Source organism: Aquila chrysaetos, chromosome 3, assembly GCF_900496995.4.
Source record: "Aquila chrysaetos chrysaetos chromosome 3, bAquChr1.4, whole genome shotgun sequence".
Lineage (NCBI taxonomy): Eukaryota > Metazoa > Chordata > Aves > Accipitriformes > Accipitridae > Aquila > Aquila chrysaetos.
The window spans coordinates 35,817,538-35,843,444 of NC_044006.1; the positions used below are offsets into that span (position 1 = coordinate 35,817,538).

At 41.2% G+C, this 25,907-nt stretch overlaps 1 protein-coding gene across 3 annotated transcripts in view; it reads left to right on the forward strand.

Annotated features, from left to right (window-relative positions):
* Window positions 1–20: 20 nt before the first annotated feature.
* Window positions 21–25,907, forward strand: part of NGLY1 (N-glycanase 1) — a 31,334-nt gene continuing 5,447 nt past the window's right edge. Inside the window, exons 1-10 of one of the 3 annotated variants that reach the window (XM_030007638.1) lie at window positions 21–250; window positions 1,828–1,942; window positions 4,081–4,323; window positions 7,785–7,944; window positions 13,650–13,872; window positions 15,781–15,902; window positions 16,323–16,468; window positions 16,651–16,761; window positions 22,280–22,444; window positions 23,757–23,945. In XM_030007638.1, the coding sequence (XP_029863498.1) occupies window positions 36–250; window positions 1,828–1,942; window positions 4,081–4,323; window positions 7,785–7,944; window positions 13,650–13,872; window positions 15,781–15,902; window positions 16,323–16,468; window positions 16,651–16,761; window positions 22,280–22,444; window positions 23,757–23,945 (1,689 nt within the window). In that variant the 5' untranslated portion in view covers window positions 21–35. Of the gene's footprint in view, window positions 251–1,199; window positions 1,400–1,827; window positions 1,943–4,080; window positions 4,324–7,784; window positions 7,945–13,649; window positions 13,873–15,780; window positions 15,903–16,322; window positions 16,469–16,650; window positions 16,762–22,279; window positions 22,445–23,756; window positions 23,946–25,907 lie in introns of those variants that run through there. The other 2 variants (XM_041122138.1, XM_041122137.1) reach the window with 2 other exon arrangements.

A 25,907-nucleotide genomic window follows, 5' to 3' on the forward strand; every position in this document is an offset into this window, starting at 1 on the left:
GACTGAGGGCAGTGACCTCACCGCTCCCACTGCGCATGCGTGCTGCCGCGCGCTCCCGGCGCAGCGCAGGGTACTGGCGGCGCTCCCCGGCTGGGGCATGGGGCGCGTGCCCGGGCGGCGCGATGGCGGCTGCCGTGCGCCCCTCCTCCTCCGCGGGCTCCCCCGCCGTGAACGAGCTTTGCCAGAACGGGCGGGAGGTCTTCCTGGAGGCTTCGCGGCTGCTCCTCACCTACGCCGACAACATCCTCCGGTGAGCGGGGCGCGGCGGGAGGCGCCCTGGGTGGCCGCCCTTTCGCGGCCGGGTCGGGCTCGGTGCGCGGGCCGGCGGCCGGGCGGCGGGCGTTGCCGCAGGGCGACTGGCCGTCCCGGCCGCTCGCCCGCCTCCGCGCGGCGGCTGTGAGGGGCCTGCCGCTTCAGCCCCCGTGGCGTCCGCGCTTCGCCTGCCCCTCTCGTGGGGAGCAGCCGGCGGGGCTTTTCGCCGCCGTGTCCCGAAAACGGCCCTGAGGGCGGCAGCGGCGGCGGCCGGTGCCTCTGCCCCGCCGCGGGCGGTGGGGTGAGGGTCCGAGGGGCTCGGCTGTCCCCCCGTACGGCCAGCGCCCGGTTCCCGGCCGTGACTCGCTGGTCTCGAGTGTGCGTGGGTGCCGAAGGGGTCAGTGGGCACGGCGGGCAGAGGTCGGGCGGCAGCGGCGTGGCGCGCCCGGCGTGTTGACGGGCGCGTCCTTAAGAAAACAGAGTCCGCTTGTGAGCTTGGTAATTCCTGTCGGGTCGCTAATGCCGCTTCAGAAGCAATTTATCACAAAACTCTCGCAGGCGGCAGTTTATTTCTGGGCTTGCAGACGGACCATCTCCGAGACGAGCCATATGATTCAATTTTGTTACGTAACAGTGAAGTTGAAAAACGTCTCGCTTCTTCTTGTCGTTATTTAAAAATAAGATTACTTATAAGTGTGTGGTGGCTTGGGTTTTTGTTTCTTTCTTTATTGCTGGTTGGTTTGTTTTGAGGGCTTGTTTTTTGTGTTAAACATAAAAGCCTGCATTGGCCCTGATTCTGCAAGCATTTAAGCAGCTGAAAACTAGTGGATGCATAACAAGTAATGCTGAAATAGTAACTTGATTTTTCTGTTGCCTTTCTCTTCTGACTCGGTAAGATCAGTATCAAGGGTTAATTATAGCTGAATTTTTGCGAGGTGTCTCTGTAGGGTATACATACACACCAGTATGTATGATTGACCTTGATGTCTTCAGGCAACTCAAGATGTGTGAGCAGCCCCTCCCTGTCTATATCTGGTTTGTCAACCACTTGCAAAAACTGTGATGTGTGACAGAGAACAGTGGGTCCTGGGCTGACTCCTTTTAAAGGAAGAGGCGAAAGGGGAACTGAGGGGTGGCCCTTCAAGAGGTAAAGACACCACAGTAGTTTCACCCACGTACCAGGAAGTTTAGGGTAGCTTCTGTAGTGGGCATAAAACCATCTGGCATCCAGCTGAGGAGTTCAATTAGAATGCTACCAGGTGGAGGGGGACGTGAAGCTGTCTATAAGTGTCACTGCAGACTAAGCCCTGCTGGCTAGGACTGCAGAACATGTATTTATGGACTTAGGTTGCAAACTAAAATTTAGAACCAGTTTGTAATTCTCAAAAGTTAAATGCAGAAGGACATGAATTAAGTCAAAGTTTTAGGTAGGCTTCACATTCTGCCTACATGGTGTGAATGAAACTAAACTTTTAAAAAATCTCTCATGAATGACTAATGCTGCTTAGTGCAGTTACCCAGCTTTTAAGTGTTCACTTAATTTGCAAACATAATTAAAACTTCCAATTTCTTCAGGAATCCTTATGAAGAAAAATATAGATTAATTCGGATTGGAAATCCAGCATTTTCCACGAGGCTGGTGCCTGTCAGAGGAGCTGTTGAATGTTTATTTGAGATGGGGTTTCAAGAGGTGAGTATAATTTAGTAATTTCTGGTGTCTTCATCAGTTTACACGCTAAAATTTAAAATTGGAATTTTTTTTCTGCTTTCCCAGTTGCGAGGCACTAGGTTTTAAGCCAATTGCTATTGTCTTTCAGTCCTGGTTTGCAGACACCTGCAGTTAACTAACAGGAAAATTTAGATGAGGCTAATTCAGAAATCTGGTGGAGCTAGAGCTAACCTGATCTGTGATAAGACTGGCTTTCTGCTGTTCAGGTGCACTACTACTTTGCTTAACGGTCAGATACATATCTATGCTGGCACAAAGGAAATGGTGGGAAATGGGGTGAAAACCCCTTCTCTGAGTAGCAGCCCACTATTAGGTGGATGTCAGACTGCACCATCAGACAGTAGTTTCCATACTGTAAATCTGTGTGTTCAAACCGTCATTTGGAAGAGGGGGAAAAATAAAGTCCTGCTCTTCTGCTGCTTGTTCCTACCGTCAGTAGGCCTTATGTGGCCCCATGGTCAGTTAGATAAGGTAAGCTGATCTGATTAAAAATTAACCCACCCCCACCCAAAGAAATAATTTTCAGTCAATTCACAGTGCAGCTGCACAAGTACTAGTGTTGTCATGACAGCAGTGGAGGGCAACAGACTATTGAAGTAGTGGGAGGGTGGGACTTTTACCCATTTAAAACAGTTATGAAACTGTATCCTAAAATAGTCTTGAGTGAATCTTGATTCTGTTGCAGTCAAAAAGATGTATTTTGAAGATTTGTGTCCTGACATGGTCCCTGTCTTGGTGGAACTTAAACTGCCAAAGCTTGTTAAGCTAGAAGCAGCCTTTGTAATTACAGGAGAGCCGGGGTGAAAAAACAACTCTTGTTTAATGGTGCAAAGCTCTTGCTCTAGCTTTGCTTTAATTTGTCTATGTTATACCACACTTCTGTATGGGTACATACATTATGTTATTTAGGTCCAGCTGTCATGAGGCCTCTGCCTTCTCTTCTGGTGAAGTTATTTAGTGTAGTTGTCCTAATTTAAAAAAAAAAAAGTATGCTGAAATAAATGGTGACTGCAGAGGAAGAAATGGTCTGTGGATTTATTCTCATGCTGGTGCTCAGGAGATGACTTCTAATGATGTGTTTTGGCCAAGAGGTAGTCAAGGTAGCTAGTGAAGCACTCAAGCAGTAATAACATAGTCATTTTAAACATGTTATAAAGAGCTACTCCCACTTCTGTCAGATCTTTAAGAGCATGTGGGCTCAGTCTTATGGTTATTGTGTCAACTGAGGCTAAAGCTCACAAACTTCTCTTCAACTGCAATAACTAAAATTGTTCCTTTTGTCTCTGTTCGCTAAGCCAACTTTTTCAATTAAAAAATGAGGACGCTGCTGGGTTGGTATGTTCCATTTAGTTTTGTGGTGATTGTAGGTGTTAAAGTGAAGCACTGCGTCTGCAACGTTAGGTGACCTAAGGTTACTGTGGATAAACAAATTACTCAGTTTAATAAATAGAAGTGCTGCAGCAGTAGAAACTGAAACTCTTAAACTATGAATTTTTCAGGATATTCATGTTTTTGGTAACCTATTTCTTCATGTTAAGTGCACTGATACTTTGCTTCTGTCATAATTACTGATCTTCTGTTATGCTACTAGCAATCGTGTTGCAATCAAAAATAGGAACCCGGAAATCGTGGTGTGTACAGGTCTAAATAAGAATATTTCCCATCTGAAAACTCACAAAACCTAAAAGATATCAGTATAGAAGAGAATTACCAGCAGATGCCATTCTAGGGGCTTCTTCCTCCAACATAGGGTATCCTCCTGTGTTGCCTAGCGTTTCACTGCTGTGCTGTGAGAACTGAGCATTTGTTGTTCGTTTCTGTTGTTGCTTTCTCTGCCCAACCATAACTGCGTTGTCCATGTGTGTCTCTGCAAAATAAGTTACTAATAAAAGCATGTTATTATGAGCCCTTGTTCTCTAGACTGACTGTAGGTTCTTGATCTAATAGCTTCTGCTGTGAGGGACCTAATCTGAAGGCTGAATCGTGCCAAGCCTTAGTGTGCTAACTTCGACTAAATGAGATAGCTGTTAGCAATAGATACAAACCGCTGACTAGCTTAGACCTGCATTAACTGCTGAATTAATTTGTCTAAATTTCAGGGAGAAACTCATCTGGTTTTCCCTAAGGAAGCTTCGATTGAGCAGCTATGTAAAATCAGAGACTTAATTGCTGGAGAGAGGAATAGCAAACTGAATGAGTCAAATGAAATCCACAGATCAGGATCCTCTGAAACTGTGACCAGCACTGAGACAGTTGCACATCAGCCTTCAAGACCTGCTGACTCTGTTCTTGCACCTGCCCATCAGCAACCAGAAACATCACTTGTGCAACCTCCTGAAATGGTAATTATAACCTGAAAACTTCATAGGCACACTAATCTTGGATATAAAGATTGAAGAAGAGTTAACTGTTGGGACAGGTTGCTCAGAGAGTCTGTGTAGTCTTCAAATGTGGGCATTTTCAAGACCTGACTGGATAAAGCCCAGAGCAATTTGGTCTGACCTCATAGCTAACCCTGCTTTGAGCAGGAGGTTGGACTAGAGGAATTTTTTTTTTCCCAATTGTTTGTGAAGTTTTTGAGAGTTTTCTTCAGTCTCTATGCAACTTCAACATGAAACATGCCATAAATAGAATATTAGCAAGAGATTTTGTTGAAGATGTCCATAAATGTTTTATTGATCAGGGTGTTGTGGAAATAAAAAAGCTGATTTGTATTGGAAGAGAACAACAAGGTGGAGGAACAAAATTGTGGGGGAAGCTAAGACTAGGACTGTATACTGTGTTTGATATTTGAGAGCCAGCAAAAGAACAGGAGCATAACTGTAATCTTTATAATCATTGGTGTCTCAGTTAATGCATTATGACCTCTGTGTAGCCTGTGAGGGCTTTCTTTTTTCACATGACTGTTGTGAGTGACAGGAATTTAGCCAGGCAAGGACAAATCTGTAGTTACGTAGGCTGTGTTTCCTTTGTCCAAGAGGTTGAGGTGAAGTTCCCCATCAAGACAGAGAGGCAGAGTCCTTTCATCTGACATTACCTGGCCTGATGGGAGAAGACTCTTAACACCTTATACAACTTTGAAAAAGGAAGTTATGCCTTTTGATAGAAGGTTTGAAGGATGCTTTGGTTTAACTTTTTTCTGAAGAGTTTTTCCCCCTAGAACCAGTGTCACTTCGGTCTTAAAAGCTGGTGTAAGATGAAGCCTTCTAAAAGCTTTTTTCTCATACATCCCTAAATAGAGTTTGTCTCTTTTAAATGATATTATCAGTATATTGTTGGATGCCAAACTATGACATAATATTTCTTTCCAACACCTGCCCAAGATCAGTGGAAGATAAATGGCAAAGCATAGATTGAAGTGGTAGCTTTTGGGGAAAGGGGGCACTCGGTGACCCATCATCACCCATAATGTCCCTCGGAAAAGGAGCTGTTGTAGTCGTCTGAATATTGAGCCATTTTATCTAATTATGTTAGTATGGCAGTAGTTGCCTTTAAAATAGACTGGCTGGGTTTATTTGGAAAAAAAAAAATATTTTTTTTTTGGTCTGCTTGTTGGGTTTTATGGTTTCAGCCACTTCTGCAATAGTGGTTGGAAGTGAATTAGGAAACCTCTAGAGTGACTTGCTGCAGTACTGGTCAGTACTGAATGCTCTAAAAGTTGTGTTGATCTTGAATGAGAAAAATGTTGCAGATTTCAAATTGACACTTGATGTATTCTGAGGTTAATCCTTCTCATTTGTAGTTATTTGGCCCTGTCTTATGCTAGCCATCAGAGTTGTGGATCCATTTCTCTGCAACTATTATTTTTCCATGCTTCTTGAGATTCAACATAGGTGGTGGGACCAAACTTACTACAATTTAAAGGCATTGCTAATGCAGTGTTGGCACTCTATTAGAATGCTTTATTTCAGCTGATCTCTTCAGGGAATTAGACTGATAGCTCTCTGAGCCATTGAATTTTGTCTGTATAGTCTGGAAGGAAGTCCATAAAATACCTTCTGGCTATGACTTGGCCATTTTGCTTGCACAGCAGTAGGTGTTTTGTTTTTCAGTGAGTATACTGCAGAGGGATAGTTGTATTATTGTTGTATGTGCGGCTGTCAGATGTCAGAGAGATTTAGAGTGGTTTTTGTAGTGCAGGCGTTTTTATTTCTTGCCTATGTGTTAAACCTGTGGTTCATGGGAGTCCTAGTAAGCACAGGGAAAAGTGGATTACTTGAGACAGCACAGGAATATTCCTAAATGGCACTGTTCTAGGGACATTACTCATCATTATTTTGCCTCATCTGTGGTTCTTCTGTGTTTCTTAACATAAGGCGTTCTTGAGACTCAGAAAAAGGAAAGCTCTGGCTAGTCATTATTCTGGTGGATGCTTTCTGATGCCTTCCTGGATGACATAGTGATTATAGGAGGAAAGAGGTATCCAAAGTTAGATTTGCAGTGAAGTTCACCACACATCTAGATGTTTGCATAAGACTTCATTGGTATACAGTGGCTTCCATGAAACCAGTTAAGCACTTCTGTAACACTGATGGTGTTTGGCCGTGGGAAAACTGAATTGTCAAAGAATCTGGGAGAGTTTCTGCTGTGCTGAGCAGTATCTCTGAACACTCTTTCTGGAAGCTGACAGAACATGAATATCTATAAGCCATTGGCAGTCCCTAACTTCCCTTATTTCAGTTCTTTCAACTTGCGTTAAAGTGAATCTGAACACAATTGGATTTATGATGTTAAACCAGTTACCTACAGCTGACGAGCTCCAGGAAGAGTGAAACCAGTTCTGTCCCGTTTCAGCAGTTATGAAAAGTAAGGACTGGTCCTGTAGTACTGTCCAGCATGAAAATGATTGCTCCTAATTTAAATGCTCCTTTGAAAGAAGTTATCTTCTGAGGAGTTCTCACATCTGTGTATTAGGTTGCATTTGCTGCTAGCATCTCAGGAAAGTATGGATTTTTGATGAAACAAACATGGTAGTTAGCAAGGCTAAAGACTGAAGCATGATCTAGCAGTAGAGAAAAGGTAGTTTAGCCGTACTGCAGGCTTCCCCCCAAAATGTGGCAAACTCTCAATTTTAAAATCCCATTTCACTTTCTGTGTTGTCCCCCTTTAAATGGGAGTAAGTAGTTTGCTGAGCTACTAGCTCCACTACTATTAACTTTAGCTATTTATTTTAGTAGATACGGGTGTACTTCATTGGGTGCAATATGTAGTTGCCACTAAGTGACACTTAGGATAACTGACTGAAGAAGCCTAGTTCTTATGTTTGATTTCTAGTGAAATAACACTGTTCAGTATATGGTCACAGGGCTATGTATTCAAAACTGTATCAGAGCTGATCTGTGAGAGAAGGAAGTAGAAATAGACAAGCAGCATTTATGAATAAGAAATAGGAAAGCAGTGTTCATCAATAATAGAGTTCTGCGAACTGGCACAGCAGTGTCCAGGAAATGGAATGAATTACAGGTTCTTTTGTGGATTTCAGGTAAAAGGTGTCCAAAAGAAGTGGGGGCAGAAGTAAGTCAAAAACTTTGCTATCAGAGATGTGTTTTCTCTTCTCCCTGAATCAGTATGCTTTTCACTCAGGACACCATTCAGAATGCTCCAAGATTACAAGGCTGGCTTTACAATTTGGGTGGTGGTGTCTGCAATTTTTATTGATATCTTTACAAATAAACATTTCACCTACAAAGAAATGTATGATGTAATAAGTATAGAATTGTGATTGACAAGCTAAAATAGGAGAGCTTGGTTCTTCTGGTTTAAGGTGTCATAAATCATCTTTTGACTGAAAATCCTTTTGCAGGCTGCAAATATCTTGAAAACAATTCAGACAAAATTTGAGCATCTTGTGTTGATGTATGAGAATCCTTCTATTCAGCAGAAAGCACTAGCTTCAATTCCCCTCCAGCAATTGAAAGGGAAGGCTCAGAAAAAGCTAGCACAAGCTACAAGACTGGACAAAGGTAATGCTACCAAGTTATAAAGTGTATGAAACTAGAAATATTCTTTCAAACATCTGGTTGATGCATATATCTACTGTGCTCTGGGTGTGTGGATTTGGTCATATATCTGCGGGTTCCAAATGCTGTCTGTAAATTACAATTACCTTCTTCCTAATTTTCAAATTTTCTACTCTTCTCTCCCCTCATTTCTGTTTTTTTTTTTTTTTATTTCATTTTGTCATCCATCCTTTATTGCTTTCACATAGAAATTTTGAACTCTTAATTTCTGAATTAGTAGTAAACAATGCTAGGGAAACAAATGGGCTGAGTACATACTGTTATATTCCTTGCATCCAGAGTGAAGTAGCTACAACAAGAGGAGGCAAGCTTCTTGTTTGAGTAGTCATTGTTTTAAAATTGTCAGAGTGCAGTTTTCCCATATGTACTACAATGCAAAATTCAGAATAAAATTTCAAGTGCTCATTCTCTTTTTAAAGTGATATTATTGGTGAGATTTTGCACCAGACCTTTCCAAGACACAACTCGATACAAAGAATCGCCTTTCTTGCTAATGCTTAAATAAATGGTGTTGTTCACATGCCATCCTCTTGGAGCTAGAAGTGAAATATAGGCATAAATATTTGTGGCATTAGTGGCTAAAATTTATATTTTCTTCGTAAATGCAAATTTGTTTTGAATGTACAAAGTCTTTGTCAGTTAAAAATGGCTCTTTCTATTTTCAAGTGAGTTCTAGATTTGTTTCAGCAATATAGTGAAATCTTACTTGTATGAGGTAAATATTAAAAAAATATATGCTTCCAAGACCGTATTTAAACAAAAAATCATTTTTACTGTGAATCTTTTGTAGAAGACTGTTTGAAGCAATTCTGCTAACTTGATGGGAGTGCTGTTAATTTGCAAACCAAAAATAAGCTTTTCTCATAATTTTTATAAATGACTTTGTGATGTCTTATACAACCACACACTAATATGGAATTGTGCCTTTGGCATTAGGGAACTTTTTGACACTGGATTTTCTTAGTAGTTTTTCTCTTTATAAAGCTATACTGTGAAGTAGGAAGACAAGTACAAAGCATTCTCATTCAGCAGCATAGGACAATGCAATGGGTAAAAGAGACTTAGCAGTAATAAATGAAAACTGTTTAAATTCCTTTAAAAAGGAAAATAAATAGAAAATACCTCTGAGACTGCTCTAATTCTGCTGTGCACATTATTAAAAAGGGGAAGGAAGGAGGAGGGTGGTGTTTCCAGGTGGTGCTTCCCAAGCCATCAAGCTGATCTATTCAAAATGGCTTCCAGACCTTAATTTAGATACAATAAAGGGGAAGGGATGGATCTGCACTGTTTTGGATTGTGACAGTTTGAAAGCATTTTTAAAGAGCTTTATAGAAATGTTCCTTTGGGAATAGACTGTGTATGAGATGTACAGGTAATTGACCCTTTCAGCTTATTTGGTTTATCTGTATCGCTGTATTAAGACTGTCACCTGTGGAAGTAACTGCTTAGTGCTGGGGGACGCTTGTTTTTAGGACTTCCCTTACAATGCATAATAGGTATTTTTGGCTCATAAAGGCTAGGAAGATTACGGTCATTTGGTTAGAAGTGTAGACTTTTTTTTTTTTTTTTTTTTTTTTTTTACTGTTTCCCTTTACTACTTTCCATTAGAAAGATGGATTGTGCAGTCAAAAATAGCTACGTGTCACAGCCAACTGTTTTCTGTTCAAATAAATCACGTTTGTCATTCTTTCCATGCAATGTTTTCATGAAGGATTCATTTTACAAACCAAGACAAGAATATTCATATGAGAGCAGTCATATTTTCAGGCATGGGTTCTGGTTTGTATGTTGTCATCCAGGAAAAGAGAATATGGCTTGTGCTCAAAATCTTCTTGTTCAGTATTTAGCAGAAAGTTTGAATATACAAGCATATCCATTTTGTAAGCAATAACACCTTGTCTGACAGTTTCAGTAAAAGTGTTTTTTCACATATAATAATTAAAAATGGAAATTTTACTGCAATCAAAAGTCAGGTTTTCTTGCAGTGATTAACAGATCATCTTTTCTCATGTGCTTCATAGTCTTGGCAATCTGTTTAATAGAGTTAGGGCCCCCCCGGAGTCTTTGGTACCAAAGACAACTACAGCTTCAGAGGAAGATGTGAATTGAGCTTAAATAAGTAAAACACACATCTTACCTAGCTTTTCTTCACCATCCTGAAAAAGGAGCTGGTGCACAAATTTGGTGCAACTTCCTTTAAACTGCATTTTTATAAATTATTTTTATATCTTCATAGTCATTAGACCTGTCCACACTGTGACTACAAGCAAACTGTAGTACATAAAATAACGAGGTATTAATATCTATGATTGAAGTGTGGCCTAGGTGATGGAGTTAATAGGAGGACTTATTTGAATGTCTATGAATCTGAGAAGGAAGAGTATCTCTCTGGGCATTGGAGCACAATATACATTTAAAGACTGTAAGGAGTTAGGAGGGGTGGATCACTTTTGGAAGACTGGATTTTTAATTTTTTTATTTAGGTAAAGTGGGGTTATTTCCAGGTGGTGGAACAGTAACAGTGTGTGAGTAGATTCTAACACCTGTTGTGAACACAGGAATATGGTCCAGAAGAATATGGTGGTCTAGAGTGATGAAATCTGCTAGAGTAGAGAAATAAAGACATCCTGTGTCTATCTTGGGGAAGCTGACAAAGGTGTTCATTTGCTGAATTTATAAACAAACTCAACTTGTTCACATGGAATATGTGTATGTTCTACCATAATTAAGCTGTGTTTGTAGAAAGTATGTTTGTATTACACCTGGCTGTCTAGACTGCTACCAGTGTCTGGTTCTTTGCGATTATGAAATCAAAGCAATTGTTATCCCTAGTTTAATAGCTAAGAATAGGAAAAGATTATTCATAGAATCATAGAATTGTTTAGGTTGGAAAAGACTTTTAAGATCATTGAGTCCAAATGTAAACCTGACACTGCCCAGTCCACCAGTAAACTATGTCCCTAAGTGCCACATCTACCTGTCTTTTAAATATCTCCAAGGATGGTGACTCAGCTGCTTCCCTGGGCAGCCCGTTCCAATGCTTGACAACCCTTTCTGTGAAGAAATTTTTCCTAATATCCAATCTAAACCTCCCCTGCCACAACTTGAGGCCATTTCCTCATGTCCTATCGCTTCTTACGTGGGAGAAGAAACTGACACCCACCTCGCTACAACCTCCTTTCAGGTAGTTGTAGAGAGTGATAAGGTCTCCCCCGACCTTCCTTTTCTCCAGGCTGAACAATCCCCATTCCCTCAACTGCTCCTCATAAGGCTTGTGCTCCAGGCCCCTCACCAACTTGGTTGCCCTTCTCTGGACACGCTCGAGCACCCCGATGTCTTTCTTGCAGTGAGGGGCCCAAAACTGAGCATGGTATTCAAGGGGCGACCTCACCAGTGTCGAGTACAGGGGGACAACCACTTCCCTAGACCTGCTGTCCACGCTATTTCTGATACAAGCCAGGATGCTTTTGGCCCTCTTGGCCACCTGGGCACACTGCTGGCTCACATTCAGGCATCTGTTGACCAACACCCCCAGGTCCCTTTCTGCCAGGCAGCTTTGCAGCCGCTCTTCCCCAAGCCTGTAGCATTGCATGGGGTTGTTGTGACACAACTGCAGGACCCGGCACTTGGCCTTGTTGAACCTCATACAGCTGGCCTTGGCCCATCGATCCAGTCTGTCCAGATCCCTCTGTAGAGGCTTTCTGCCCTCAAGCAGATCAACACTCCCACCCAACTTAGTGTTGTCTGCAAAGTTACTGAGGGTGCCCTTGATCCACTTGTCCAGATCATTAATAAAGATATTAACCAGAACTGGCCCCAGTACTGAGCCCTGGGGAACACCACTTGTGGACAGCCACCAACTGGCTTTAACTCCATTCACCGCAACTCTTTGGGCCTGGCTACCCAGCCAGTCTTTTGCCCAGTGAACAGCACACCTGTCCAAGCCATGAGCAGCCAGTTTCTCCAGGAGAATGCTGCGGGAAATGGTGGGAAATGGTGTCAAAGGCTTTACTGAAGTCCATGTAAACAACATCCACAGCCTTTCCCTCATCCACTAAGCAGGTCACCTTGTCATAGAAGGAGATCAGGTTAGTCAAGCAGGACCTGCCTTTCATAAACCTGTGCTGACTGGACCCGATCACCTGGTTGTCCTGGATGTGTTGTGTGATGGCACTCAAGATGATCTGCTCCATAACCTTCCCTGGCACTGAGGTCAGACTGACAGGCCTGTAGTTTCCTGGATCCTCCTTCCAGCCCTTCTTGTAGATGGGCATCACATTTGCTAACCTCCAGTCAACTGGGACCTCCCCAGTTAGCCAGGACTGCTACTGAATGATTGAAAGTAGCTTGGTGAGCACTTCCACCTGCTCCTTCAGTACCCTTGGGTGGATCCCATCTGGCTCTATAGTCTTGTGTGTGTCTAAGTGGTATAGTAGATTGCTAATAATTTCCCCTTAGATTATAAGGGCTTCATTCTGCTCCTGGTCCCTGTCTTCCAGCTCTGGGGGCTAGGTACCTGGAGAACACCTGGTCTTACTGTTAAAGACTGAGGCAAAGAAGGCATTAAGTACCTCAGCCTTTTCCTCATCCTTTGTCACTGTGTTTCCCCCTGCATCTAATAAAGGATGGAGATTCTCCTTAGCCCTCCTTTTGTTACTAATGTATTTATAGAAATATTTTTTTATTGTCTTTTACTGCAGTAGGCAGATTAAGTTCAAGTTGGGCTTTGGCCCTTCTAATTTTCTCCCTGCATAACCTCATGACATCCTTGTAGTCCTCCTGAGTTGCCTGCCCCTTCTTCCAAAGGTCATAAACTCTCCTTTTTTTTTTCCTGAGTTCCAGCCAAAGCTCTCTGTTCAGCCAGGCCAGTCTTCCTCCCCGCCGGCTGGTCTTTCGGCACACGGGGACGGCCTGCTCCTGCACCTTTAAGATTTCCTTCTTGAAGAATGTCCAGCCTTTCTGGACTCCTTTGCCCTTCAGGACCGCCTCCCCAGGGACTCTGTCAACCAGTCTCCTAAACAGGCCAAAGTCTGCCCTCTGGAAGTCCGAGGTAGCAGTTCTGCTGACTCCCACTCCTTACTTCTCCAAGAATCAAAACCTATCATTTCGTGATCACTGTGCCCAAGACGGTCTCCAACCATCACATCACCCACAAGGCCTTCTCTGTTTGCAAACAACAGGTCCAGCAGGGCGCCTTCCCCAGTTGGTTCACTCAGCAGCTGTGTCAGGAAGTTATCTTCCACATGCTCCAGGAACCTCCTGGACTGTTTCTTCTCTGCTGGAAACAGGAGCAGAAAAAGCATTAACACTCTCTTCTGAAGCCCTGGAAGAATATGAGGGGCATGAGGAGCTTCACGGGGCTTCACTGTATATTTAACTTGTTTTTCTGAGCAATTTCTTATTCTCGCTCTAGCTGTAGTGTTTAGGGGAGCAGTTTTTTGTTCTTTGCATATGCAGTTTGATGTTATTCAGTTTTGAGAATTTAGATTTTCTTTCTTGTGTGTGCTTAAGTAACATATGAAGCTTTTTTATAATGAGACTTCTAAAATACAATAAAGGCCTGGGGATGGTGGTTTATGTAGATACTGGAAAGTTCAACTAAATTATTTTTCCATTTGACCTAATTGTGTGTTGTGTAAATTTTACAGGTGCAAATGTGAATGAAGAGGACTTCTTATTGTTGGAGCTGTTGGACTGGTTTAAGAATGACTTTTTTCATTGGGTAAATAATCTTCCTTGCAGCAAGTGTGGTGGGCAGACAGAGTCTAAAAGTGACTACTTATTGCCTACTGATGATGATCTAAGGTGGAATGTCAGACGAGTGGAAAATCATTACTGCAACCAGTGTCAGTTCTGTAATAGATTCCCAAGGTGAGCACACAAAGATTTGCTTGTCCTTTTTCTTGTCTTTCAAGAAACAGCTTTGCATTTGTATGTTTTGTGAAAAAGTGATAAGTTGTTGGTTGAAAGATTAGCGAAGCCATTTTAAGTAACATGATAGGATGGTTGATGAACCAGCAATTGCTCTATAAGATTAGAGATTTTTAAAACCAATATATTGCTTTCTTTTATGTGGCCTTGTTCTGAATACTTGTCTGATTTTCTTCTTTTTTTTTTTTTTACTGTTAATTTGGTAAAGTACAACTTCTAAATAAAATACGTTAATATTGGCATAGTATGTAGGTAGGTTTTTGTTATTTCAGGGAAAACTTTAGCTTCTATGAGAAATCACAAAGGGTAATCCACATCTTTTGCTGAGTCTATAGCAAAAGAGAAAATATCCAGGTTTTTGATATTTTTGCTAACTATCAAAAGCAGCAACGTACAAAAATCATATTTTAAGTTGAAGTTGTCATGGTTTAACCCCAGCCAGCAACTAAGCACCACGCAGCTTCTCTATCACTCCCCCCCTCAACTGGACTGGGGAGAGAAAATACACCAAAAGCCTCATGGGTCGAGATAAGGACAGGAAGAGATCACTCAACCAATTACCATCATCCATCAGACTCATCAGCAAAACAGACTCGACTTGGGGAAAATTAACTTAATTTATTGCCAATCAATCAGAGTAGGGTAATGAGAAATAAAACCAAATCTTAGAACACCTTCTGCCCACCCCTCCTTTCTTCCCAGGCAGAGCTTCACTCCTGAATTGTCTACCTCCTCCCTTCCGGCAGCACAGGGGGATGGGGAATGGGGGTTGTGGTCACTCCATTACACATTGTCTCTGCCGCTCCTTCCTCCTCAGGGGGAGGACTCATCACACTCTTCCCCTGCTCCAGTGTGGGGTCCCTCCCACAGGAGACAGTCCTCCACGAACTTCTCCAACGTGGGTCCTTCCCCTGGGCTGCAGTCCTTCACAAACTGCTCCAGCGTGTGTCCCTTCCATGGCGTGCAGTCCTTCAGGAGCACACTGCTCCAGCGTGGGTCCCCCACGGGGTCACAAGTCCTGCCAGAAAACCTGCTCCAGTGTGGGCTTCTCTCTCCACGGGTCCACAGGTCCTGCCAGGAACCTGCTCCAGTGTGGGCTTCCCACGGGGTCACAGTCTCCTTCAGGCATCCACCTGCTCTGGCGTGGGGCCCTCCATGGGCTGCAGGTGGATATCTGCTCCACCGTGGACCTCCCTGGGCTTCAGGGGGACAGCCTGCCTCACCATGATCTTCCCCAGAGGCTGCAGGGAAATCTCTGCTCTGGTGCCTGGAGCACCTCCTCCCACTCCTTCTTCACTGAACCTGGGTCTCTGCAGTGTTGTTTCTCTTACATGTTCTCACTTCTGTCTCTGGCTGTATTTTCTGTGCCCACAGCAACTTTTTTTTCCCCTTCTTAAATCTGTTCTCCCAGGGGCGCTACCACTGTCACTGATTGGCTTGGTCTTGGCCAGCAGTGGGTCCGTCTTGGAGCCGGCTGGCATTGGCTCTGTCAGACATAGGGGAAGCTTCTAGCAGCTTCTCACAGAAGCCACCCCTGTAGCACTCCTGCTACCAAAACCTTGCCATGCAAACCCAATGCAGAAGTCTAAGTCAATTTTGAAAACTGAAAAAAACCAGGTTCATTTTAGTCCTGCTATAAACATGTGATGGAGTCATGTGAGTCAAAGTAAAAGTGGCATTCTGCTTGCCCTTGTTTTGTGCAGTACAGCAATCATTTCCATTATCTTCTGTGGACTGAATGGCACTGAAATCTGTTCAAATCATGACAAGGACAGTCATGATCTAAAGATTTTGAAAGGTGAAATGCATTTTCAATTATTCTGGTTTGGTTTTGTTTTTCTACTGTAGGTATAACAACCCCGAAAAACTGCTGGAAACCAGACGTGGACGCTGTGGCGAGTGGGCTAACTGTTTTACACTGTGTTGCAGAGCTGTAGGTTTTGAGGCTAGATACGTCTGGGACTGCACAGGTATCAGTGTTCTAGAATATTGTAATGTTAATACAAACCTATGCAAAATGAGGTTACATATTTTATGGTTCTTAGATTATATTAGTCATCAGGCAGCATATAGAGTTATGCAGTTCAGCTAACAAAGACAATATAAATTCAATTTCCTGTCTTGCCTAATGAGATGAAAAGTAAGTTCTGCAAGTAAGGTTAGATGATTGACTTCAGAATGGTACAACCTTTAGTTGAATCTAAGGGACTATGATCCTAAGATAGAAAGAGAAAGCTCTGGTAACTTTCCTGAATGTAGATGAACAGAAAACATGTTCTTTCACCTGTTCCTTCATTTAATAAATCAGGAAAAGTTACAATATTCTACAATATTAGAAGAAAGGATCTATCCTTATAATTCATTGTTTATTCTTGACCTTTGTTATATAGATCATGTGTGGACTGAAGTGTATTCTTCATCTCAGAAAAGATGGCTTCACTGTGATCCCTGCGAAAATGTCTGTGATAAACCTCTTCTTTATGAGTCTGGGTGGGGAAAGAAGCTCTCCTACATAATTGCATTCTCCAAAGATGAGGTAGGAGTAATGATGTTAATAATAAACAAGCTTGCCCTGAGGCAAGTGTGTGATATATTCCATCTTAGTGTGATTTCCAGAATTATAGAAAACCATACTTTGATTAGCTAGCCTCTTTAAATGAAGCAAGATATATGGGAATTTCTGGTTTGTTTTATTTTCTTCTTCAACTTGTGCTTGAGGTTGTTGATGTCACCTGGAGGTACAGCTGTAAACATGAAGAAGTACTCTCTAGAAGGACAGCCCTCAGTGAAGCTACACTGCGTGAGACAATTAACACACTAAATAGAACGGTATGTAGCTTTTCTTAAATTGATTTTTTTAAGTGAAACCGAAGTGTCTTTCCAGAATGTGAAGTCCTTGAACAAAAGAATGCATTTAGTAATCTGATAGGAGTGTCCATGCACTATGGAATATAAAATGCTGCTAACTATACATACCTCATTTTACACTGAATACATAAGAGTCAGTCACAGTGCTGAAGTTATGTGAAATAAGATAAAGAGTGGTATGTAAGAGGATTATCGTATTATCTCTTACATAGTCAAATGTGTGTGTGTGTGTATATATAAAATAGATACTGTGTGTATGTATTTTTTTTCTTGATGGCTTTGGAGTAGACTTGTGCATCAACAGATGTTGGGGGTAAACTACAACTGCTTTGTGACTATGTGGACTCCTTGAGGGCAGCTGAGCATTTTCCACATTAATAATGCTACAACTTGAAAACAATAGCATTTATAGTTATAAGAAGTGTAGGCCTAATTTGTTTTCCATGACTTTTTTACAAGTGCTGGGAAGTGGGAGGAATAATTCACAGGCTGTTTCCAAGACTTTCAAGAAGCCTTGATACCATGTGGCTCTGAGCCAAAGCTCTCCTGATACACTGTTCATGCCTAATGTCCCCAGAACACATGGAGCCATTAGCACCTGCATGTCACAGTCACAGAACCCGAGTGCACTCGGCATCTCTCTGCGAAGCTTTTACCACTCTCTACTTGGGACAGGATGAACTTTTCTTGACTCAATATACTAGAATACCACAAAAGCTTCAACCACCTATGAGGTTCCATTTTTGTCCCCACTTCCTTCCAGGGGTAATTCCTGTGCATAGAAACTTTAGTTCTAGTGATAGTATACAGCTGATGGCTTAATAAACAGATTATGCCTTTGCAGAGGCCTGCTGACTTGAGGGTTATAGCCAGGCAGTTAAGAGTGTGAAGAACTGAGCTGAACTTGTGTTTGAGGCCAGGGCTTGAAATCATTTTATCAGGAATGAAAAATTAGAGTCACGTAGTGGAGTGGAGCATTGAGAAGGCTGACCAGAGTAGCAAAATAAAAGGAGGTAAAGGATCAGAAATTCAAGCTGAGGAATGCATGCCCTTTGTGCAGGGTTGCAGGAATTTAATGGCATCCTCTCCGAGCATTGAACCCTTGCTGGCTACAAACTGATCTGAGGGGCCTTTCTTCTGATCTACTGGCAATAGAAACAAGTCACCAGACTCTTCTTCTCCACCAGTTGTCTGTAGAGAAAGAACAGTGGAAATGGGGCACTAGTAAGTTGAAAAATTACTCTTGACAATATTGATGGAATCAGGAAAGTATATGCAACTGACTCATGGGCTGGCTTGCCTGACCTCCTCCTTACCTCAATGGTGTCACTGTAGGATCATGCTCTTTCACTTACAGGAGTTTAGAGAACTCCAGTAAAAAAATGCATTGCCATCTCCAACAGATGGTGCTGCATGTTGTTTCTTGGCCTGTTTCTTACTCATTTCCACCTGCTTCATAAGACTGTGCAGCTCATGAGCTGACATGAGCGCTTTTCAAACAGAAAGAACAGGCATTCTGGTCATGTCATAAGTGAAGATTTCATTAAAAACTGAGTACAGGGAAGAAAGCTATACACGTGCTTCCAAGACACTCTTGTATTTCTCCTATTTTGTTTCTCTACAGGTGGAAAATCCCAGCCCTTTTTTCTCTATGCTGCACACTTTCCCTACTGCTTTCCAGTATTATTAAAGCTGTCATATGATTTTATTAGAACACCTTTTTCAGTCTTTTTTATGGTATCTTATTCTGAGGAACAATTTACTCTCCCTTTCTAGAAGCTGAATGATACTTACACTCCCCTGCTCCCACACACACTTCCTTTTGCCCAGTAGCTGTTCAGAATGTTTGATTAATTTATTAAATTAATAATAAATTTAATCCCTGTAAGTAACTGCTCTTACTCCTTTTTTTCTTTTGTCTGTTATAGCTGGAATTGGATTTCAGGCGCTTAGAGGCAGTTTGCCATCAGATTGCTACAAGAACAGAGTTGTTTTCCTACATTTGTCCTAGTCAAAGGGTGTTTCCTAAAGTTCATACTAAGGTGACAATGCAGCGGGACTCAAGGGGCCATTAAAAAGTTGCTGTCTGAGGATCTCCATGTCGTATTCAGCAGCTTCTGTGGTCAGTAGGGGCGTAAGGCAGCTTACCCCTGGAACTATCAAGACATCTTATAGCAGGTTGTCATTACTCTTCTCAGTCACAAGTCTCTGTTTCCGCTAGTATGCTGTTTCCTTCACTGCAACCTGTTCAGCAGATAACTGATGTAGGCAGAGGCCTCCACTAACTTTCCCTTTTCCCATCATCTCCTACAGACTGGTTCCACACTAAAAGGGATTATGGTCTTGGTATCTTTTGATGCAGAGTTCCAGCACTGCATCTTTCAAGCTCAATTCTTCTACTTTACAACTAAGGAGAAGCACAGTACACATTATCACCTATACTGCAATGTTAGTGAAAGTGGAATCTGAGAGATCGTTATTGTTCTTTCCTGCATAAAGAGCCATAGCTGTGGCCATTATTTCTCTGCTTGTCTGTCTGTTCAGTGGCCAAGCGGAGACCACACAACAGTTCAACGACTCGCGGATAAATGGAAAAGAGGCAAGGATAATTAAATCTATTCAGTACACTGTTTTACTCCTCAGAAATACTGTGTGTATTTTATTTGGGTCAGGCATTCCTAAATGGGTGTGTAGCCTCTGGATTACCAACCATCTGATGTCATTCTATAGTACCATATCACACCCTGCCTACAAATTTTCTTCACGTATTTTGTATGGGCACTGCCGTATTCCAGTCCATTGTATGTTACCTCTATAGAAAGGAGGGAGAGGACCCTGAAATTTCCACTGCTTTCATTGAAAATTGGACGGTGGGGCAGGGAAACAAATTATTTTTTTGCTTCAGGCCTCATTTTTTGGTAGCGATTGTGAGTGGTTATAGCTACAGCCAGGTCAGCTCTTAAAAGGAAAACTAGTAATTTAGGTTGAATTGCAACCGTTTCATGGTGACTGACGTGATATCATCAAATTATAGAATGGTTTGGGTCAGAAGGGACCTTAAAGATCATCTAGTTTGAACCGCCCTACCTTGGGCAAGGATTGGGCAGGGACACCTTCCACTAGGCCAGGTTGCTCAAAGCCCCATCCAACCTGGCCTTGAAACAGTTCCAGGGATGGGGCATCCACAACCTCTCTGGGCAACCTGTTCCAGTGCCTCACCACCCTCACAGTGAAGAACTTCTTCCCTACATCTAATCTAAATCTACCTTCTTTCAGTGTAAAGCCATTACCCCTTGTCCTGTCACAACAGCCCCTGTAAAAGGTCCCTCTCCAGCTTTCTTGTAGGCCCCCTTTAGGTGCTGGAAGGCTGCTATAAGGTCTTCCTGAAGCCTTCTCTTATCCAGGCTAAACAACCCCAGCTCTCTCAGCCTGTCCTCATAGGAGAGGTGCTCCAGATGAGATGAACCAATACTCTTCGTTTAAAGGTTTAAAATTCAATTTCTATCCTCAAATTACCTGTTGCTTACCCAGCAATGGGTCCACTTACATCACAGGTTATTGATCTCCTGAAATCACAGTCCTTCAGGAAGCGTGAACAGCATAACTTGCACATGATGCAGAACTGATTTTAAAACTGCAGTTCACAATCCCTCCTCCTTCCTATTCCCTTTGTCTGGCAAGGAAAGGTAGAGCCTGAGCATTTATGTAGAGGGCAATACCTTAAGGAAAAACAAAAGCAGGAAGTTTGAGCCATGGCAGTTGATGGGAGTTCTTGGAATCCATTTCAGTACATGGATGCTGTTCATGACAATGTCATTTGTAGGAAATGTAGTTACAGGCAGTGTTGATCTCTGCAGAGTCTGACCATTATGCATGTCTTGCATGCTGCTAGCATTTATATGCAAGTGTCTACTGGGTGGGGCGGAGATGACAAGAATTGACATACTCATACCCTTAACAGTTGAGGAACTTACTAATTTCTTGTATCATACATAAAAGAGGCCTGTCTTCTGAAGCACCCTTTTTGTGTTGAAGCACTGTTCTCTAACAGGTTTTTTTAGATACTGTTACAACAGCTGCAGAACAAGGGCAACCAATTCTCAGTGTGGCATCACTGATTTCAGTGGTGATGATCCCTGACAGTGGGTTTCCCTACATCAAAGTGGCTTGAAGAAAATTGTAGATTGGTATTGTTAACTTAGGATAAGCCATATCAAACTTCCTCTGAGCTGGAGTGAGATCTGTAGTACTGTATATGGATATCCAAAGTGCCCAGGCAAGTGTTAGATTCAGAAAGGCCTGGTGTTTCATGAGGAACTGCTGGAGTCCCTGCTTGACATCCATCAACACAAGCAGAGGTGTATTGCCCCCTTGCTGTGTTAGAACTGGTATTTGGCAGCTGGAATTTGTTCAGCTGGAGCTGTTTCTCATAATTTCTCTGTATCTACTTTCCTTTATCCAGTTCCAGATTGTTGTCTGGAACAAAAACTCTTCAAATGCCTTTTTTCTGATCCCTAATAGCAAACCTTTCTGGGGTCAGGACTGCTTTTGAGGTAATTGGCATACTTATTGGCCTGAAGTTTCAGGTCCTAGTGGGCTGAGTGTGCATGCCTTGGGCGATCGCCGAAGTAGGAAAAAAAGATGATGTGTAATCATTTGCATACTCAATGTTGAACTTAATTTTCCAACCCTGTGGGGGTGTATCCACAATTAAGGAAAAAGGCTTCACATATCAGCTATGTATATTTGACATGAAAATCATGGAGATAGAACCCCATCCTCTCACAATGAATTTTTTTTTAAGTTGTGTACCTAAAAAATGCCCATAGTTTTATTCATGTAGGTAAAGAAATCGTGTTATGTAATTCTTTCTCTTTTCCACTAATTTACCTGGAAGTGTAGGTGATATGCTTTTGTCAGTTTTCTGATATCTGCAAAAATATGAATGTCATTGTTTGTTTATGATAGAGTCATTCACTGTGAAATAACTCTTTCAGGCACTAACTGAATCTTTTTTTCGGCCTTAGTCACAAACCCAAGACTGTTGCCAACCAAATCACTCCACCTCAGAGAAGAAAAGTTTGACCCCAAAATTATGCTTGCTTTCTCTTTCCCCCAAATAGTATCAAGAACAGCTGTGGTATGGAATACAAATGAATAGCTATGAAATATGCTATGGAAGTGTTTTAGCATCCAAGCAAATGTATTACAAACATAGCACAAACCTTATTTTAAAAGAAATCCATGTAGTTAGTTCATGCAAGTTCACAGAAATAGCAGTGCTGTCGAATAACTATGCAGTTATGACTGATTTATATTTGCACCTGTGGTATAAGATTAATGTTTCTAACAGTCAGTCTAGACTTTAAATGTTAGTCTATTTTTTCAATTCTTTTTTCCCTATTGGTGTCACTGTAGAGCAGAATTATAAATACCATTTTTTTGAATTTTTTACTTTGCTTCTTAAATGTATTTTCAGAGACAACGATCTTTGTCAGAAAATAGAAGAAGAGAGCTCTTGGAAAGAACAATTGTGGAGCTTGTTGAATTTATTTCTCCCAAAACACCTAACCCCAGAGAATATGGTGGAAGGACATCAGGTTCAATGGCTTGGCGAGTAGCCAGAGGTGAAATTGGTCCAGAGGTATTTAACTTTTGCACTGGTGACCATCTTAGAGGTAGCTAAATAGAGGTTCTATGATTATGGTCTGCAGAGGAAAAGCACTTCATGGTAGGTAGCCTACAGATTAGTTCAAACAGTGAAACTTGCAAAAACATTAGGTGCAAGTGTGATGTGAATTCAGCAGAGGTCCACAAGTAATTTTTGAGGATTGATGGTGGTCCGTTGATTCTAAAAATGTTTGGGAATCCTTGATCTAAAGAGTTTGCTCTTACAAGTTAATAAAAAATACTTCTTTTCCTTTTACTTAGTTACAGTGTGACAGAACTAGAAAGTTTAAGGCAGTTGAAAGCAGTTGGGAAAACTTTAAAAAAAATGTTTATTTGTGTTATTAGTTACTCTTGGTTAAAGCCTGGAAGTAAGTTTTGACCAACTATTTTTGTTGATAAAACAATGTGGGAGCAATTAGGATTGCGTAAATGGAACAATCTCTTAAATAATAAACTCAATTGATTTTCGTATCAATGTTTTTGACTATTTCTGAAAGCAAGATTTTATTTTTAATTATTTTATGCTAAGGTACAGTTTCCCAGAACTATAGCCATATTTAGCTTGAGCCAGCATGCAAAAGTATGAGTTACGCCATCACTCGTTCCATCAATTTTGTAGTGATCCTGTCATGTGGAATTCCTGACAATCCTAAATAGAACGAGTTAGGTGAAATTAATGAGTTTCATAGGATTGTCTAAATTTGAGAAACTAAGAGTTTATTTCAGTTCTCCATAGTTTAGAAGATTTAATTTATGCTTTGCTGAAACTCATAAGAACAATGACAAATCTTTAAAAAAAAAATACTGTGAAGTTATGAAGTTTGTATCTTAAGTTTTTTGAAGTTGGTTTGTAAACTGTCATATACAAACACCTGTATATGGTAGTCACAGAATTAAGTTTGCTATTTGGAACAACCATTTACTTTCGATTGTACAAGAAATATACTCAACATACAAATTTTCTATTCCTAACATGTTAATCTCTTACTTAAATTTGCTAATATTTGATATTTCATTAATAATTTACTTCTAAAAGTAATTACAAGAAAATCTAAAAAATAAATTTACTGCTCCTCTCTGGAGGAGGTGCAGGTCTGTTGTAGGAAACTGTTTTAAAACTTCTGTTTTGCAGAAATGCTTTTGTCCATGACCTCTCTTAAAAATGACATTTTTTTCAGTTGACAGCAAAATTGAATTGGGAAACCATGGCATGCTGTTTAAAAGTAACATAGTCTTACTGAAATGTATTGGGGAATGAAGGTGCTTGTATTTTTTGTCTTTTTCAGAAAAGAAAAGAAGTACTTTTTATTCCCTCTGAAAAAGAGAAGACATCTAAACTTTTCCACCTCATCTACAATATCGTAGAAGATAGTTATACACGGATTTCCAATAATAATGAAAAAATAAGTGGCTGGGAAGCAGGTGTGTGGAAGGCAGAGTCTATTTGGAGAAAGGTTGAAACAGATTGGAAAATGGTAAGGATAGCAATTATTAAAAGCGTAGAATCTATCATAAAAGTATGATAACTCAAAATAGAAAACCCTTGCCAATGTTTGGTATCAAAACCTCTCTTGGTGCACATAGAATTTAGCTGATGTTAGTTAATGTTACTGTTAAGCTTCAGGTAAGATTGCCATATGATTTAAGAAATTAGAAATAAATTTAGCTTTTCTTTTAGAAAGGATGACCAAATTCTCTGCAGATAGGTAAAATCCTTGCTAAAGCACCAAATTTTTAAAAAATGGCTTCCTTCTTATGCTTTTGGGCAAATGTACAATACTGTTTTATTGGAAAGCAGTACTTCTCTCCAAAAAAGATATTTGTTGTTTTGTTTTGGAGAATAGCTTTATGGTGTGCCATATCTCTTTGATACACAGCCAAAGGAAGAAATTGTCATCCTAAGTATTACAGTTCCATCTGCAAGAAGGCAAAAACCTGTCAGTTATGCAGATTATTGTATACCCTGCCCAGAATCCTTCCCATCTGTCAGGACGCAGAGCAGCAGAAGAGTCATATGCTCTAAATCTGAGAAGATAACTGATGCCTGTAAGATGGGAAGGGGTCATTTACTAGCAAACGGCTTTTCCTGCAGCAGCTCCCAACTGTGGAACTGAGCATTCCTGTCAGGGACTGTAGCATGTTATTGCTTTGTTCCCCTGTCAGTTTACTAGTCTGAAAGATCTCTGGCCAAGCGTTGTTCTAGCTTAGGCAATGGTTTGCTTCCATTGATGAAAAATGGAGCTAAGTATATATGACAGTCTTCTGAGGTTTTCTGTGCTGGGTGTATAGATAACTGACTTGCAAAATGCAATGGGGGAATAGCTTGGAGAGGTTGTTCTACATAAAAGGGAAGGAATAAGGGAAGAAACCGGAGAACAATACAAAAGATGTTACAACAGTGTGGGCTAATAGGAAAAGAGAAGTAACAAAAACTCAGAATGAGGGACAATTGTTCTCTGCTTCCCTAGGATCTGCTAAAAATCTGATAGCACATTATATCTTCAAGTCTCCAATGATCAGTTATCCTCACTTTTGCAAGAAACATACTGTCTTTGCACTGAAACCAATTACAAGTCTGCTGTTCTGCTGAGTTCTACTAATCAGATAAAACAGGGAAGGACCAATCTATAGGATCAGACAGAAAGCTTTTACCCTTGTATTCAACAGCACCTAAATTTTTCTAGATAAAGGATGAGAGGATGGCCTTGCGAAATTAAGAGCTACAGATCCAGGTATATCTTAGGCTTGTGGGTAAGGCATGTTAGTTCTATGGGAACACCATCCTGCAGAAAGTCTGTGTATGAATCTAAAATGACTTTCCATTGAGGGTTGTTTGTATGATGGGTGACAGAGGGAAAGGTTGGTTGGGGTTTGCCTGTTCTTTTTGTAATGCCTCTGGTAGATCTGCAAGGTACTGACTGGAGTTTGATTCAGCAGCTGTCCAAGAAACTTAGCAGTCAAAGGAGCCTTCACAGAAATACTTTGTTTATCATTTAGTATGTGATGAATGGAAAGAAATTTAAATACAAAAGCCCCAGTAAAGGCCACTATAGGTATTAGCCCAGGAGTAACAGAAAAGAACCATCAGTTATGTATTCTCTCTTTGCAATGCTGTTGATCAAAATGATTCAGATAGGTGATCATCTTGGCCAGTCTGATAGTAGCCATGTCCATCATATTTGTGTATTTTCTTGCTATTCAGTGTCACTTGACTTCATGGTACACAACTCAAACAGGTACAAAACACAAATTTAATTAGATTACCCAGAGATAACTTGGCATCCAGGGCTCAAACAAGCAGACCACAGTAGGTAATAATAAGAATGTAAGAATTTGTAGATTTGAGGTCCATGGGTTTCTAAAAGCTTGTTTTCCAGAAGAATTGCTCCAGTGGAAAAGAATTTGAATGAGGGGGTTTTTTCCCCCTAAATTCAGAC